Source organism: Apodemus sylvaticus, chromosome 12, assembly GCF_947179515.1.
Source record: "Apodemus sylvaticus chromosome 12, mApoSyl1.1, whole genome shotgun sequence".
NCBI lineage: Eukaryota > Metazoa > Chordata > Mammalia > Rodentia > Muridae > Apodemus > Apodemus sylvaticus.
Genome location: NC_067483.1, coordinates 74990379 through 75006062, shown reverse-complemented (window position 1 = coordinate 75006062; position 15684 = coordinate 74990379). Strand labels below are relative to the sequence as shown.

The window sequence follows — 15684 nt, the reverse complement described above, 5'->3', positions numbered from 1 at the left end:
TGTCCAACCAACCAAAGCAAAGACAAAGACAGACTTATAGCTCACCGATCCTGAAAACCTATATGTTCTGCTCAGTCACTCTAGCCTCCAACCTGGGGATGGAAGCACGTGGGCGAACGTTAGGCTTTGCATGTGGTTTGAGTGACTCCTCAAAGATGCTTGTACTAAAGGCTGCATCCTCCACAAGATGATGATGGTGATGATGATGATGATGAGGAGGAGGAGGAGGAGGAGGATGAGGAGGAGGAGGAGGAGAGATGGAAGAACCTTTAAGACTTTTGGGGAAGTAGATAAGTCTCTGGATATGCCCAGTTTGGGATGAATGTGGTTCTCAAAGCCCCTGGTCTGTTCTCATGAGAGCAAGTTGTCACAAGTAGGACATGCCAACTCAACTCTCTGACTTCCCGCCTCACTATGTGATCTCTTCTACACACACTCACTTCTGCCGTTGTGATGCCATCTGCCCTGAGGCCAAACAGATAAGACCATCTGATCTTAGATTTCAGCCTTCAAATTTGTGAGCTAGATAAGCCCTTATAAAACTCCTAGTCCTGGGTGTTTTGGTATAGCAACAGTGGACGGACTACCACAGGAAGCAATAGACAAAACTATAAAATAGTGACAAAACTACTCTTTTCCAGGTTACCGACGGTGAACTGCCAATTCCCCACAGTCGCCTGTTTATAGAACCCTTCTCTCTTGACGTTCTTTTCTCAGAATGTTGTCCTGTTCTTCCAGGACCAAGACTGTTTGAATAAGACGTTCCCCAAAGCCCATCTTTTGCCCTCTCCTCGGTCTATGCAGCATCTCCCTGAATACCCTCTTCTTACCACTGATGGAATCTCTTCCAAAGCTCCTACTGCTGCCACCAGAATTACCTTTCTGGAAAATGAGGGCCACATCTGTTCACTGTAGAGAGACATCTCTGCTAGCTGCTTGCTAACTAGTGGACTACAGGAAATCCTTCACATGTCACGTGATTCTCCTCACTGCTTGTTAAAACTTGTGCTATCCACAACCAGCCCACCCTCCACCATATTGAACAGTGTGATTCCCAGCATCCCTACAACTGGTGGGCACTGGAAGCCACACTCTTCCTTCTCGGGACCCCCCTCTTCCTGCACACAATTCCCTCTCTGCCTGGAACCCTCCACACTCTCCCATGGCCTGCAATCCCATCCTTTCTCAAGGTCAAGTTTTACTCTCCATAGAGCTTTCTTTGCACCTCTAAGCAAGTCTCTTACTGATAAATGTACCTGTATCGGTAACCAACAAGTCTTGAGTATTGCACAAGATGCTAGAGGCAAAGGGTTAAACCAACAGAAAGTCCCTTTCCTTCATAAGTCTTGAAATAGAGCGAGACTATATGTAGATATTTGTAGATATTTGAAATTGTGGCAAGCACTGAAGATTATCAATCTCCTATAATAACACAGAACACAGGGATTTAGATAACCTGGGTTTTTTCTTTGGCCAGTTTAATTTGATTTCTCAAGAGTCTTTAGTAGAATATCAATGCATCTGTGTTTTGTTTTATTTATTTTTACATACCTACCTATTGACTAAATGAATGAGTTTATTAATGAGTCAACTGTTTGAGTCCAGTTAATCTTAAAAGCGAGAAATCGGCGTACACTAAATTAGGTGAATTTCAACTGTTCCTGCACCACCTGCAATATCATTTTATTAAACACCAGTTTACAAAGGTTGAATTCATGTACACACTTAATTTCTCTAAAACTGACTGGAACTACTTTTAATGGAACAAAACGTCTTGGCCATGGAGAGAGAAATAACACAGCACAGGAATGTGTGGTTTCTGAGACAACCAGCATTCCATCTTCACGTTTAGATCAGCCCAGCCAAGTGGCATCCCCCAAACAAGACAGATGACGCTGCTTCTAGAAATGGGCCTCAGTGGGACACCGTGGGATCTTTTCTAGCTGGGACTGAGCTTTGAGAAATGCAATGCCATCCAGAAGAAAACTTGGAAAGGGGTTATCCTAAGGACAGATGGACAGCTGCTGGTTGGTCCCAATGGAAGCTATGTCTGGAAGCCTCTGGATCTAATATTTAACAGTTCTGCTGCCAAATGTGCAGACAGGCCCTCAGAACAAAAGTCACCATTGCAAACCCTGAGGACGTGGAGAAGAGAACTGGATGCCGATCGCCTCCTGTTCTTCTTCTTCCTTCTTCCAGGCGGAGGAGCAACTTTGCAAAATGACTTTAGAGATGACTACAGACAGCATGACCCAGGAAAAGGATGGCAGAGGTGGCTTTGCGTTTGTATGTTTGTGGATTAGTTTGATAAGCAAGAGTGATGAGCATATTCCAGAAGCTTACACACACACACACACACACACACACACACATTTAGGCAATAGCCAGATTTGTAAAGCACCAAGTAGTGCAACAGCTGCCTTAGGAAGACTGCCTAAAAGCACAAGAATCCAGCATCCAGCAGGTGGGGACTTGTTTTCCAAGAGCTTGTTAAAAAAAGAAAGAAAGAAAGAAAGAAAGAACTAAGAATTGTGACCTCACCAGGGTGTGAGCACCAAAAGAGCAGCAGATGTCCTGATTTTAGTGGAAAGGCCATCAAACCAGAGTCACTGGCTAGGGACAGCACCCCACCTTTGCTCTCTACCCAGAGCATGACTTGAACAAATTCGGTTTCCTCATACATAAATGCAGGGGTAAATCAAAATTTTCTCCTTGGCCATTTTAAAACATTGTTGCAAAGGACCAACCCCTAATACTTACGAAAGCCCTTTGAAATTTGAAAGAGGATAAAATTTTAACCTCCAGACTTCTTTATGGCCTTTTATATGAGCCAAGCATCGATCTACATGCTTTGGGAATATGAAACCAAATGACACACGGGGAGCAGGGTTTGTTATCGCTACATTTTAGAAAGAAGAAATAGACACAGAGCAAGTGAACCCCTTGCCAAGAAAACAGTAAGGATGTGGTCCCAGACACACAGGCTCCCAAGATTCTCCTGACAACCACACAATGTTGGGTATAGATACAGCTCCAAAGAATATATTTAGGCTTTTGTTCATATAACAACAAGCAATCATGATAAATAGTCCTATACAGTATTCTAAGGCTTATCACAAAGCCTTTTGAGTTGATGTCCGAATTCTTATAATAACCCTGTGCTGTTTAGCTTTTATTAACTTGACACAAACTGTGAAGAGGAAATCTCAACTGACTAATTGCCTTCATCAGATTGGCTTGTATTCAGGACTATGGAACATTTTCATGATTGCTAATTGATCATGCTAATTGATGAGAGAGCTCAGCCCACTGTAAGCAGGGCTAATCCCTAGGCAAATGCGTCTAGCCAGTATAAAAAAGCTAGCTCAGGGGTTGAAGAGATAACTCAACAGTTAACTGAACTGGCTACTCTTCCAGAGGACCTAGATTTAATTCCCAGCATACTCATTGCCGCTAACAGCCATCAGTAACTCTGGTTCCAGAGAGTATGGCGCCCTCCTCTGGTTTCTGTGGGTACTGCACATAAATGGTATACAAACATACCATGCAAAACACCAGTACACATAAAAATAAATAATATATTTTTTTAAAAAAGAAAGAAAGGGAGGGAAGGAGGGAGGAAGGAGGGAAAGAGGGAGGATGGAGGGTGGGGGGGAGGAGAGAAAAGGAGAGAGTTAGAAAGCCAAGTGAATCCACCAATAAGCAGTATTTATCCATGGTCTCTGCTGTTGATATATTATGCTTTTAGACAGATGAGTCACTTGTATCCAGACATCTCTTAACAATAAGACATTACTGAAAGAAATTAAAATTACTTTCCCAGTTTTGGAGAAAGTAATGATGTGTCCAATCCATTCACACCCACCTGTCTACTGCTCTCATCTATGCATACAGACTATTGAGATGGAATGGCCAGACAAATAATTAAGCATAGACAAAATAAAATGCACACAAAGATGAGTGTGTGCATAAGTACATCCAGCATGGTGTACAGACAGATGGGGAGGCCTCTGGGGAAGCACAATGTTTGTTCTGTGCAAAAGTATCTCCTCTGTTACTGGTCCGTTCTAGAGTCCGCATCCTAGCATAGGATGCTCTTTCTATGACTCAATGCCATTCCCAGTAAAAAGCACCTTCAGTTGAAGAGTCCAGTCGCACCCCAGTGTGAATGATACTACAATACCTTTTGTGATTTGACAGTAAGTAAGGAAGCCTCTAGCCTGTACATAGGGTAATCGGAAATGTAAAAAGTCTCAAAATGGGTTTAGAGCAGAAGCCAAGCAAAATGTCGCTTTAAAGGACAGCACTGTAGCTGAATCCAGGCACTCAGAATGAGCAGAGACCTAGGGGAAGATGAGGTGTGGGAACCCAGAAAAACCCAAGCTGGGGGGACAGGATAGGGTTTCCTGAGGTGTTCTCGCTTTCTGGAGCACTAGCACTAACAACTATACTCATACCCCTGTGAAGACAGTGGCTCTCACTAACAGGGCAGAACCACAAAGGGAGTCCCTGCCACGCTGAGAAGAGGGCCAAGAGGAGAAAGAAGGAAAGAGAGCAGCATGGGAGGAAATTCTAGATGGTTGTGTTAAAAAAAAAAGGATTTGTTCCACTGTCACAACCAGAAAACTAGCTCCCCCAGAGCCAGCTCCAGGGCAGGAAAGCTGGGAGGACCTACTGGAGAAAAATGCTGTTGAAGAGATGCTCTGGGTACCACATGAGACAGGTGGGACCATTACACACACACACACACACACAAACACACACACACACAAACACACACACACACTTTGGTCTGTGATGAATCAGAAATGCCTGGGATATGCTGCACAGGACACCCTGGTGCCGTTGCTTGGTCCCAGGTAAAGCACCCTTCACCATCCTGAATATGGTGTATTCAGGATGGCTCTTATATTCAGGCTACCTGCACCCCCACACCCCCACCCCCGTTCTTAATTATGCCCAGGATCTGGTATAGATCACCAGAACTTTCAGCTTTTGAACACCACACAAGCTTTTCTGCCTCCCTAGCACTCCACTCCCTTTTTCCCCCCTCTGGGCCCCTTTCTGAGGAGAGATGTAAACTCCTCTAACTAAGGATGAAAACCCTGGACTGAGCCAGTATTGGTGACCCCTCAGGCTCAGACTGTCCTGGAGCTCAAACAAAGACATATTGGGAGCCTCCTGCTGAGAGAGGGGGGCCATTCCTGGGCCCGGGGGGGGGGGGGGGAGCTGGCCTTAATCTGCTGCACAGTGAAAGACAACAATGTTAAGAAGGAAAATATAGTTTGGGGGTACAGCCCCCAGGAGCCCAACATTTTAGTATTTAAAGGAACTTTAATGAGCTTAAGTGGCTAATCTCGAGTTCAGGAGGGGGTGTTTTGTTTTGTTTTGTTTTGAAAAATCCTTTTAAAGGCTCCTGAGGCTTGATAGCCTGGGTTGTAAGTCCTGGAATGGCTGCCTCTAACTGAAAGGCCACGGGGAGTGAGGAGAAAGAGCTGCCCTGAAGAACTTCTCACACTGCTTCCAACGCTGGGCTGCAGAGCTGTGGATAGCACACTCCATGAGGGAGAAGCACAGAAGGGCCTGGAGTGCTGGCCTCACAGGCACAGCGCTAGCATCAGGCCTCAGCACCTCAAGACCAGAGAGGTGCGCAGAGAAAGAGCAGCCTTGCCCACGAGTGATACAAAGATGTCCTACCACAACGCTGGCCAATCTTCCTGTCAAGTGACAAAGTCTTCCATTGTACTGGTGACAGCACAGACCCAGGCATATCTCTGACTCGTCAATATGCAGGACACAGGTTCCCAAGGGCTCACCCAAGGAGGCATGACCTGAAACTACACAGACCAGAGACAAAGGCCCATTGCCAAGATACCAACCTGAGGACTACTCAGTAACTCGACTGCTCTGCGATAGGACTATTGTGCACAGTAAAAGGCTAATTAGGAGGTTGGAGAGATAGTTCAGCGGGCAGAGGACTTGCCAAGCAGCCATGAGAACCTGAGTTCAGATTCCCCCAGAAAACACCTGAAAGATGGGGGCAGCTGTTCATATCTATCACCCCAGTGTTGCAAAGGAAGAGGCAGAAGCATCGATGGAACTCACTGACCCTTGAGTCTAGCAAACCAGCAAGTTCCCAGTTCAGGGAGAGACCCTGTCTCAAAAATGAAAACTAAAGAACATTCGAGTCACTTGTGCATCTCTGGCCTCTGCACAGACACGTGAACACACATGAATACATGCATATACCATACCCACAGAGGGAGACAGACACAAGGAAAGCTAATTGGGTTCTCCCAGGTAAGAAGATAGAGGATCCATGGGATGGCAGGGGACAGGGGAAATGAGGCAGTTGGTGGTGGGGTTTAAATAATATTTAATGCTTACAAAAGCCATGTTAATAAAGCTCTCTGGGGCATAGGGGAGTGGAGGGCAGAAAGGAGTGAACTAGATGTGCGTCTCCAGATAGCATGTGGCCCATTCCCAGCAAGACCGGAAGATTACAATATTTTTTTATATGGACAGGATTTATTGGATGAGTCAGAGAGCACAGTCCAATCCACAGTGGCCAGATATCTCTCGGAGCTCATCCGTTATATGAGACCAATGATAAACCACAAATATGACGGTGCGGAGGGATGCTGGAGGCCCGAAGAGTCAGCAAAGCCAGACGCGGTTGCCGTTATCCAAAAATAGGATCCCCAAACTGGAGCTCTGAAGAGCTGGAAGAGACAAGACTCTTCCATGTGACTCCAGTTACAGGACTAGGAAAAGCACGGTCTACTTTGTATTTTTAGTCGTTAGATCAGTATGGTGCAATGGTGGAGAGCTTGCAAGGTTTCATTAAGTTCTGTCTGATCTGTGCACAGCAGCCAAGTGCTATGCTCTACGGAAGACTCAGTGCTATGCTCTACGGAAGACTCAGTTGTCATGTTTACCACCAAGAAAAATAGCATAGGGGTGTAATTTTTAAATCCCTTTTTAACTACACAGATGGGACTATTGTGACAGGGGAAAGTATACCCACTGGGTAGGGAACGGATGCAGGTTTTGTTTTATTCTTTACATAATATCTCCTCCAATGCTTCAGTGTTTCTGCTGTGCTCCAATTGCCTCTGCTATCTAGAGCCAAGAGAAACTTAATCCCTGCCCTAAGACTCATTTTATTTATTTTCAGTGGTGTGAAAGCAAACATGTAGCAAGGTTACAGTGTTTACACCTCCATCTCAGCCCACACAGCGTTAATCCTCCTACTAATTAATGCCAGGGCCATAGCGATCTTATTCATTTCATCTTGGTTAAAAATATAGAGGCAGATCGTTGAGGTTTACTAAAATAACAAGTTGACATTTTGGAAGGTGTCTGCAAGACTGTAGGGTAGGTTTCACTGAAGATATGACAAAGAGACACAAAGCTGCGGACAATGCTGGCTGGGATAACATGACTAACTCTAATTGTGGACTAAATGCTCTGTGTCTGGTAGTCTAAGGGACTAAGGAAAAACCAGTAAGTCCTCAAAAGCACCAGAAGAGATACTCTCTCTATCCTTGACAGACCATTCAAAAGGGCATGAGGGGTGACCATGTGATGTCCTGAAAATCACCACCTTCCCCTGACTGAGTATAGAAAAGCCACCATAGACAACAGCACTGTCCTAAGGGCCCCAAGGGACTCTCAGGGGAAGAAGCAGGATGCTCTCAGGAAACACTGTTAGCCAGGCTGGATGGGAGCAGGGGTCCCCCGCTGGGAACTCTCCATTCAGGGCTCTCCACCCAACACAGCCCAAGGCCCTCTCTATCTCACTCTGAGTGACTTACTAAAAACCTGCCACTCTGAAGACATGAAGACCAGTTTAAAAAAAACAAACAAACAACAATAAACAAGTCAAAGAGATTTATTTTCTAATTAAAAAAATAGTAAAGTGGAGCTATAATTTCATAGGACTAATATTACAAAAAGAAAAATCCTTTTAAAACTAGACAGATGTGTCTGTTTTAAAATTTCGCAAAATTTATCTTCCAGGATTGTACAACTGCACTTAATAATCCAATTCACGTGATTCAACACTGATTGTTTTGACTTTGGTAAATGTACAATAATCACATTTTATAGTATGTATTTATTCTAAGAAGTTATTAAAATTTTTGTTCATACAATAAAAGAATTTTAAGGTCTTTATTTTCTTACTTTTAAATACTATAGCCCAAGTAATTTATTTGCAGGGAGGGTGGGGGAATGTGATTAAATAAATGGAACTGTTCTTAGTATCCGATCATCATGTTCAAAAACCTTCTAAGATTAAGAAAGGAACTGTGGCTAGTCCTCCCTGATATGAATAAGTCTTGGTTGATGCTAACACAATAAATAAAATGAAAGACGAAAAATTAGCTATAGGAAAAGCTCTTGACACTGAACTCTGAGTACTGAGTGCTACTTCCGTGTGGAAGACGAAGGTCTCAGAACTCTACACTATGTAAAACCCGTCTGGATAAATCACTTTTCATAATGCTTTCCATTTAAGTAAGGATCAAAGAGTCTCAACTCCCAGAACACTATAAATGCCTAAACCAACTATCTAATTTCAATGTTCTTAAGTCCTAGATTCCAAGCAAGTCTGACCCATGGGCTGATACACACATACACACATACATACATACATACATATATACACACACACATATATATACATCTATATGTGTGTGTGTGTGTGTATATATATATATATATATATATATATATATATATATATATATATATATATATATATATAAAGAAAACAGCTAAACAGGAAATGTTTTCACCCTCTAAAATTAAAACAGAGAAAGAAAGAGCGTGTGCTGCAAAACACAGCCATGACCGTGGACTATGCTCACTGTGAGCTAAACCCTGACAATCGAATGCAGACAAAAATTATTACCTAGCTGTGCTTGGTTTTTATATTCCTTGCTATGCTATTATGCCAGGAGCCAGGCCAGGCTAAAGTAAAGTGGAGCGATGCTCTAACAATGCTCTCTGTAATTCCACCTGCAGGTTCCTTTCATGAAAAACTGTATGCCCAATGTTTATCTCCAAGTAATGACACAGTAGTAGAAGTAGTAGTAGTAGTAATAGTAACCCAAGCTAACTCCTCCACACACACTGCCTGCACCACTTTGAGAAAATGCAGAACCGCTTTATTACCAATCCTAATATAGAGCATGCCCTAAGTCTTTCTCACTTGGAGCTGACAAGCCTCAGGCCAAAAGAGACAAAGAAAACCGTAAGTGGGGTGACGTCTACTTTCCTCCATGTCTGTCCCTTTCTCTGGACAGACAACTGATCTACTCCAAAAGGCAGAGAAGAAAACATGGGCAGGCCTTCAGAGGAAAGGCTTCCCCAAGCTGTGATCCGCTGACGTGTGGGGAGTTAACACACTGTGGGAACCAGCTCTGATGACAGCAACCTTACCCCACACTGCTCCCAGGATGTCCAAAACAATCCAAGTGATAATGATAAACTTCATATGTGAGGGGAGAAGGCCCTGCCTGACCCGCAAGCCACCAGGCACATGAAAGAAGCAATATAAATTTGATTTAAAAGTGGGACGCTGTCCAGAAGGCTCAATTATCTATCAAATTGCCACGTTTCCCCGATCCCACCACCCTCTGTCTCGGACTCAGACGAGGCATGGCTGCAGTACTTGCTTGGAACCCACTCAGAGAAAACTCCGAACTAGCTGGATCACGGAAGGCTCACCGAAATAGGGAACAACAGTTACATAAATAGAAGTCTTCCAGGCTGGAAAATATTTTAGTTGTCTGCTAACTTACAGGAATGCTGAAGCAAACTGAACCCATTCCTGAAACATCCACACCTATACTACTTCAAGTGGTCTATCTCACAGTACAGCTCCATCAATTCCACCAGTGTTGTCTTTTCTTAGAACCAGTTGTTTTTTTCTTCGATGACACCAAGAGCAAGGGACCCCCTGGTTATTGATTTCTGGCTGTTCATAAATCGCCATTCTACGTTCTGGCCTTGAGTGCTTGTTTGTTTTGGAGAGCAGAAAAATAAAGTATTCCTAAGGGTGCTGTAGAGGATGGGGCCAATAGTTAGGAAAACATCCTGAGGTTTCAAATGAACAATCTTGTCCAAGATGCCACTATCAATCCATTGCCTTCAGGAGAAATAAGTGGACATTTCACATTGGGGAACTGAAAAGGACTTGTTGACACAGTGGAATTTTGGCTTTTTAAGCAACTTGTGCTGGGGTCGTACTTTGACCATTTCCTCCACAGAGCAAGTGATTCTGGTTACTGTCACCCCCTACCCTCCCCGGGGCCCCCTCTCCTATTTCCACCCCACCCCACGCCCCAACAAGTCCCATTCCATTTAACGGAAGGCCTGACCTGACACCAGGGATACGCAGGTAATAATTCAAATACAAATCTAGACTTTACAAATTATCCAGAAATGCACACACATGGCAGAAATAAATGTGATAACCTCTGCTGCGAAAACTGTGCTCAGGGCATTCACCAGAGGGTGAGCAGCAGAGGTTATCACATTTATTTATGTGTTTTTGTTCACGTCTATATGTAGAAAGAGCACTTAAACTTTACAGATTCGAGGGACCGAAGTACTTACTGTCTAATCCTTTTTCTATCAAGTGCCTGTAATGTCCCACCATTGCTCTCTCAACAGCTAACACACATCTTAACTTTTCCTCTCCATTTACCTTGTCTGGGACCTTAGTGTTGAAGAAACACATTGGGGGAGGGGGTTCCATTGCAGTAAGAGGGGAAACAATTTCTGTGAGTTTCATGACTATTGCCCCCAAGTTGAGCTGTACCCTCCAGGATAAACATGTGGCCATTTCAGATCGCCTCTAGCAGATACCTAGCCCTGTGTAAATGGAGAAACCTTTTCAGGAAACCCTTGCTAGTCAGGGTAAAATAGATGGGAAATGTGCCAGCCTAGAAGCCTCCTGCCATCCGGCTTCAAGAATTTCCCAATTATTCCTTCCTCGTCACAACCAGAGTTTTACATGTAGGAGCTCCACAGAAGCCTGTTGAATAAAGGAATTTTTCCTGAGCCCAACTTTAAGAAAGAAAGAAAGAAAGAAAGAAAGAAAGAAAGAAAGAAAGAAAGAAAGAAAGAAAGAAAGAAAGAAAGAAAGAAAGAAAGCATCTCTTCACTTCCTCCTATAGCAAGTGTCTTAAGAGTATCAAGGACATTGAAATCCAGATTTGCTGAGAGAAGAGTGGGATTGAGAGGAGGAAGAGAGGCGATGGAATTTAAGGCAGGAATAAATGAATCTCAAACAGCCTCCACCGACAGACAGGCTGAGCACCTTGCTTTGAGACTGCGCTCAGAGCTGAGCAGTCCAAGCCACCCGATTTGGGGGAAGCCATGTGTCCATAAATATTTTTAAATTAAAATTAAAAAAAAAAAAAAGCTTCCAGCGTCGCACCAACACGTCTTTGAACAATGCAGCTCACACCCTCTATAAAATCTCGACTCTGACCAACAGCTGGCAAGTTGATCCCTGCAATTTTCTCTTCGCAGAAATAGCTTTGTGAGAGGAGAGCTGACCCTCTTGCTAATAAGCCCAAACCTCGCCAAACCTGGAGGGCTGAAATGGAAGGGATACTGTTCTGTTAAGTACTTTAGAGCAACTGTTTCTTCTCCTCTTGACACAGCCTGACTTCCTTAAAGAAGATTTGACTGGCCAGACAGCTGTGTTGACCCTTGAGCCTTCTTTGATTTGTGATTTTCTTTTTTAACAAACAGAATGGAAAAATCACAACCCAAATCCTTGCCTAAGCTCCAATGCTTTTGAATTTGCCAGTGTTGTGCCTGAAGGATGTGGACCTTTCTCTAATCTATAAGCAGAAAGATAAAGATTGGGCTCACACAATACCAAAACCGGCCCATGAAAAGCAAGAGAAGAGGAAAGCGAGCAGTCAGCAGGCTTTGTCTACTTGAAGTTGTATAGACCAAATCCGCTTAATTACCTAAAAATCACAGTTTTTACTCAGACTCGGGGGCTACAAGCAGACAAGCCAGCACAGACAGCAGCAGCATCTTTTCTCTCTCTCAAAATTGTTTGTCAAAAAGATTAGGGACAGTTTCGCTTCTTTGCTGATTTCTGTATTGTTAAACTCACGTAAATGTAAGCATGGGTTTTTTTGTTGTTGTTGTTGTTGTTGTTTTTTGTTTTTTACTTTTTTGCTTTTTTTTTTTTTTAGGTTCTGGGGGAAAAAAAGTAAATCATTTCTGAGACAACAGAAATTTCTCTCTCCACACGGAGGTAAAAGTCAAGCATTTTATGTCAAGCAAGAGTACTGAGTAGCAGAGAATGATGCTCTCTGGCGATGATGGGGGTGGTAGTGGTGGTGGTGATATCAACAGTGGCGGCACTGTCTAATTCAGTCCATTTTTTAGTAAGTCTGACAGCCTAGATGATTTGGAAACGAGAAACCTCTGTCCTTCCTTCCCCTGTGTTTTTTGTTTTTGTTTGTTTGTTTTGATAGCCAGCCCTCCTTTGCACTTCCTTTCTCTCTGCATCATAACGAAATTATAGTGGCTAGGTTTCACACGCACACTGACCTTCTCGGCCTCTCTTTATATGTCTGCGTGAAAGGGGCTGCATTTCCTCCGTGCACACATGCATGCACACACAATCAACATATACCAGCCCTGTGCACAAAAACAGATGCACTCTGAGCCCCTATTCTCTCTGTCTAGTCCTCCACAATCCTAGAATCCAATGTCCCTATGAACTGGCCTGTCAAACAACTTCCCTAGTCTAGAACCGGGTTGTGGAGATGCCCGAAAACCCGAGGACGGAGTTACTGGAAACGCAAAACAAAGATGCGGGACAAGAAGGCCATTTCCAAATCTGGTTTGATCAAGCCCAAGAGAAAAAAACGTGCCCACGGCACAGAAACCATCCGATCCGTTTTGCCTTACTGGTGGGCACAAACCCCAGAGCGGTACAAACACCTGAGAAAGATGAAATGGAAAAGGGGGAGTTAGTCACTAGCTCCCCGGCCAAGTGATCTCTGTGAATGACTCGGCCCTGGTTGAGGAGCTTGGAATAATTTGAAAATATGTTCGTGACAAAAAAACAAAAACCAAAACCCGGCAGTGCGGCTCTCCCGAGCCCCAAGTTGTGCAAACGGATGGATCCCCCGCAACCCGGGGCGTGTACCCGAACGCGAACGCGGATGCTAGAGATTTACTGGCCTTTGCTGCCAGTGCCTCTTTGTAGAGGGTGCAGGAGGACAAGGTCCCCAGCGCGCACCCATGCAGGAGAGTGGGCGCGCTCCTGGCGACGCAGGCACTTACTTTTCGTAGTGGTATTTGCAGTAGAGCTTCTTGTCCCTGTAGAAGCAGGTAGTCTCCAGGGGCTCTTTGCAGGAGGCGCACTGCACGCATTGCTCGTGCCAGAAGCTGTCGTTGAGCCGCAGCAGAAACCTGTCCGAGATGACCCGCTGACAGCCCTCGCAGACAGACTTGGGGCTCACCGCTCTGCCTACAACAGCAACAGACGTCGCCGGTGAGCGCCACACCGGCCAGCTAACACCCCGCCAAACCCCGCTCTCGATCGGATTAGACCCACAGATTTTCCCCAGGGGCCTTGCACCCTCAGGAAGCTCCCGTGATGATCAGATATTTCGAAAAATCAAACCAAGTAGCAATGACGTTACTAATAAATAAAGACTAAATAGCAAGGTATAAATTCTAGCGAGGGAGGGGGCTGGAGTCAATAAATGTCGTAATTATTGGACAGACAGAGGTACATTGCGAGCTTTCACTGAGCCTTTAAATTAGATTACATATAAATTTGTGCTCTCGGGACTCTCAAGTCGTCATTAATCAATCATTAAATCACTGTATTTGTGTCCTTTGACTACTTTTAAATGATTGAGAATAATTTGCATGCGACTGCATTCTATTTTTAAAGGAAAATTAGCATTTTCTGTTTTCTTCATAAAAGTCGGCCTGTGGGTGCAGAAAAAATACCATCTCTCCCCAAGCGAGCTTAGTACAGTTCAAACTACTGAATCTCTCCCATGTCTTGTTTGGCGTGCAAATTGCAGGTGACTTTTTATAATTAGGAAATGTCAAGATGGGGAAAAATAATAGCCGAGCGCAGAGACCCTGAGACCCTGAGAAGGGTGCCCCCCAGAGAATTCTAGATCTGCGCTCAGAAGTGCTGCGTGGAGCAACAAACCTCTTAGCCCAGTCAGAGAATCTTCTCTGCCCTACCCTTTGACCTTTTTGACTTTTTCCCTTAGGATCTTGTTCGAGGGAGGGCCTTCTCCCTCCACCCCAACCCCACCCCCAACACGCAAGGGAGAAATACTTGGCCGCCTTTGTTGACCACAACCGCTTAAAGACGCCCTTGTCCCACAAGAACACTCTTGTCCGTGATGTCCCAAAGGGATGATCCTTCTCCATACCACTACACTAATCTCACTTTCTGCTTTGGAGAACTGCTGCCAGCTTGTAAGCCGGACTGATCGTTTTGTGCAGTGCAAAGCTAGCAAGAAGGGGGTTGGGGGGAGTGGTCGTTCTCAATTGTAAATTTCTGTTGTCTTGGTCTCAGCATCCCAGGTCATCGTCCTAGAGTTGGGGCAAACGTGGGGTCGCTCGCAGCGCAGGGAACCAAACCGGGTGTGCCTAAGTCCGCTCACAGGCTCTAGCCTGCGTCTTCCTTCTTGCTCCGGGTAGAAGAGCCTGACACTTTCGAAAGGGAGGTTGAAAGAAGGGGGCACGGGTTTTGTAATTTCGTTTCCTCTGGACTGTTGGGGTGGAGTGGGCGATTTCTCTCTGGATATGGTTTCTATAATCGAAAAATTTTCAGCCCCACTCTATTGGTTTCCAAAGTTGGAGAAAGAGGCAAGACGTTTAAATAAAAGAAAAATCTCTCCTTCAGAAAGAAGCGGGAAGAAAGAAAAAAAGGAAGAGAGAAAGAAAACAAAACAAACAAATAAACAAAAAAACTTTTTTTTCTCCAAACTTGAAAACTCCAAAGGCAGAGTAGAAGAGACACTGCCAAAACAAGAATTGTTGGCCTGAACTCTGAAAGACCCACGGTGTTACTCTTCTAGATCTCTCTATTCTCTGCTCCGCAGTGGCTGGGTTGGGGGTAGAAGGATACCAAGCTTGCAGAACTGGGATCCGGCTTCAGTTAATTAAAGAGCAGGCAAGGGCCCCGCCGCGCAAGATAATCCCAGCGCAGCGCTGCCCACCAGCCCGGAAAAGCCTTTCGGCCATGCCCAATACTAAAACTGGGGCTGCAGTTAGTGGAGGAAGAGAAGAACTTGGGCACTCTGGGTCTCGGTCCTCTCCTGCTAGCATACAGGCCTCTGAGAAACCGGTGGCATTTATGAGCCGTCCATCAGCTCCATGATTAAAAATCCAGCCCTGAGTGTTATTAATCACTTGCCACTCAAATGCCTTGTGAACATGCTCGCCCGCCCCTCAAGGGGTTGGGGAATTCGATGCTGAGCTCCTCGTGAAGCCTGAGGAGTCTTGCTGGTTGTATTTGGGTAAGGACGACTCAAAAGGACTGATGGACACGGAAAGACAGAAAGTGTGGAAGCCTCTGTGTGCATGAAGACGGTGCTGGTCTGGTCGCCTAACTCAGTACCACAGAGCCAACGTCCTGAGCCCCGGCAGCAGGCGGATGCG

General features: G+C 44.8%; 1 protein-coding gene across 1 annotated transcript in view; it reads right to left on the bottom strand.

Moving 5' to 3' along the window:
- Positions 1 to 15684, bottom strand: part of Lmx1a (LIM homeobox transcription factor 1 alpha) — a 136598-nt gene that overhangs the window by 120811 nt on the left and 103 nt on the right. The window contains exon 2 of the mRNA XM_052200848.1: positions 13333 to 13519. Within this exon, the coding sequence (XP_052056808.1) occupies positions 13333 to 13519 (187 nt within the window). The remainder of the gene's footprint in view (positions 1 to 13332; positions 13520 to 15684) is intronic.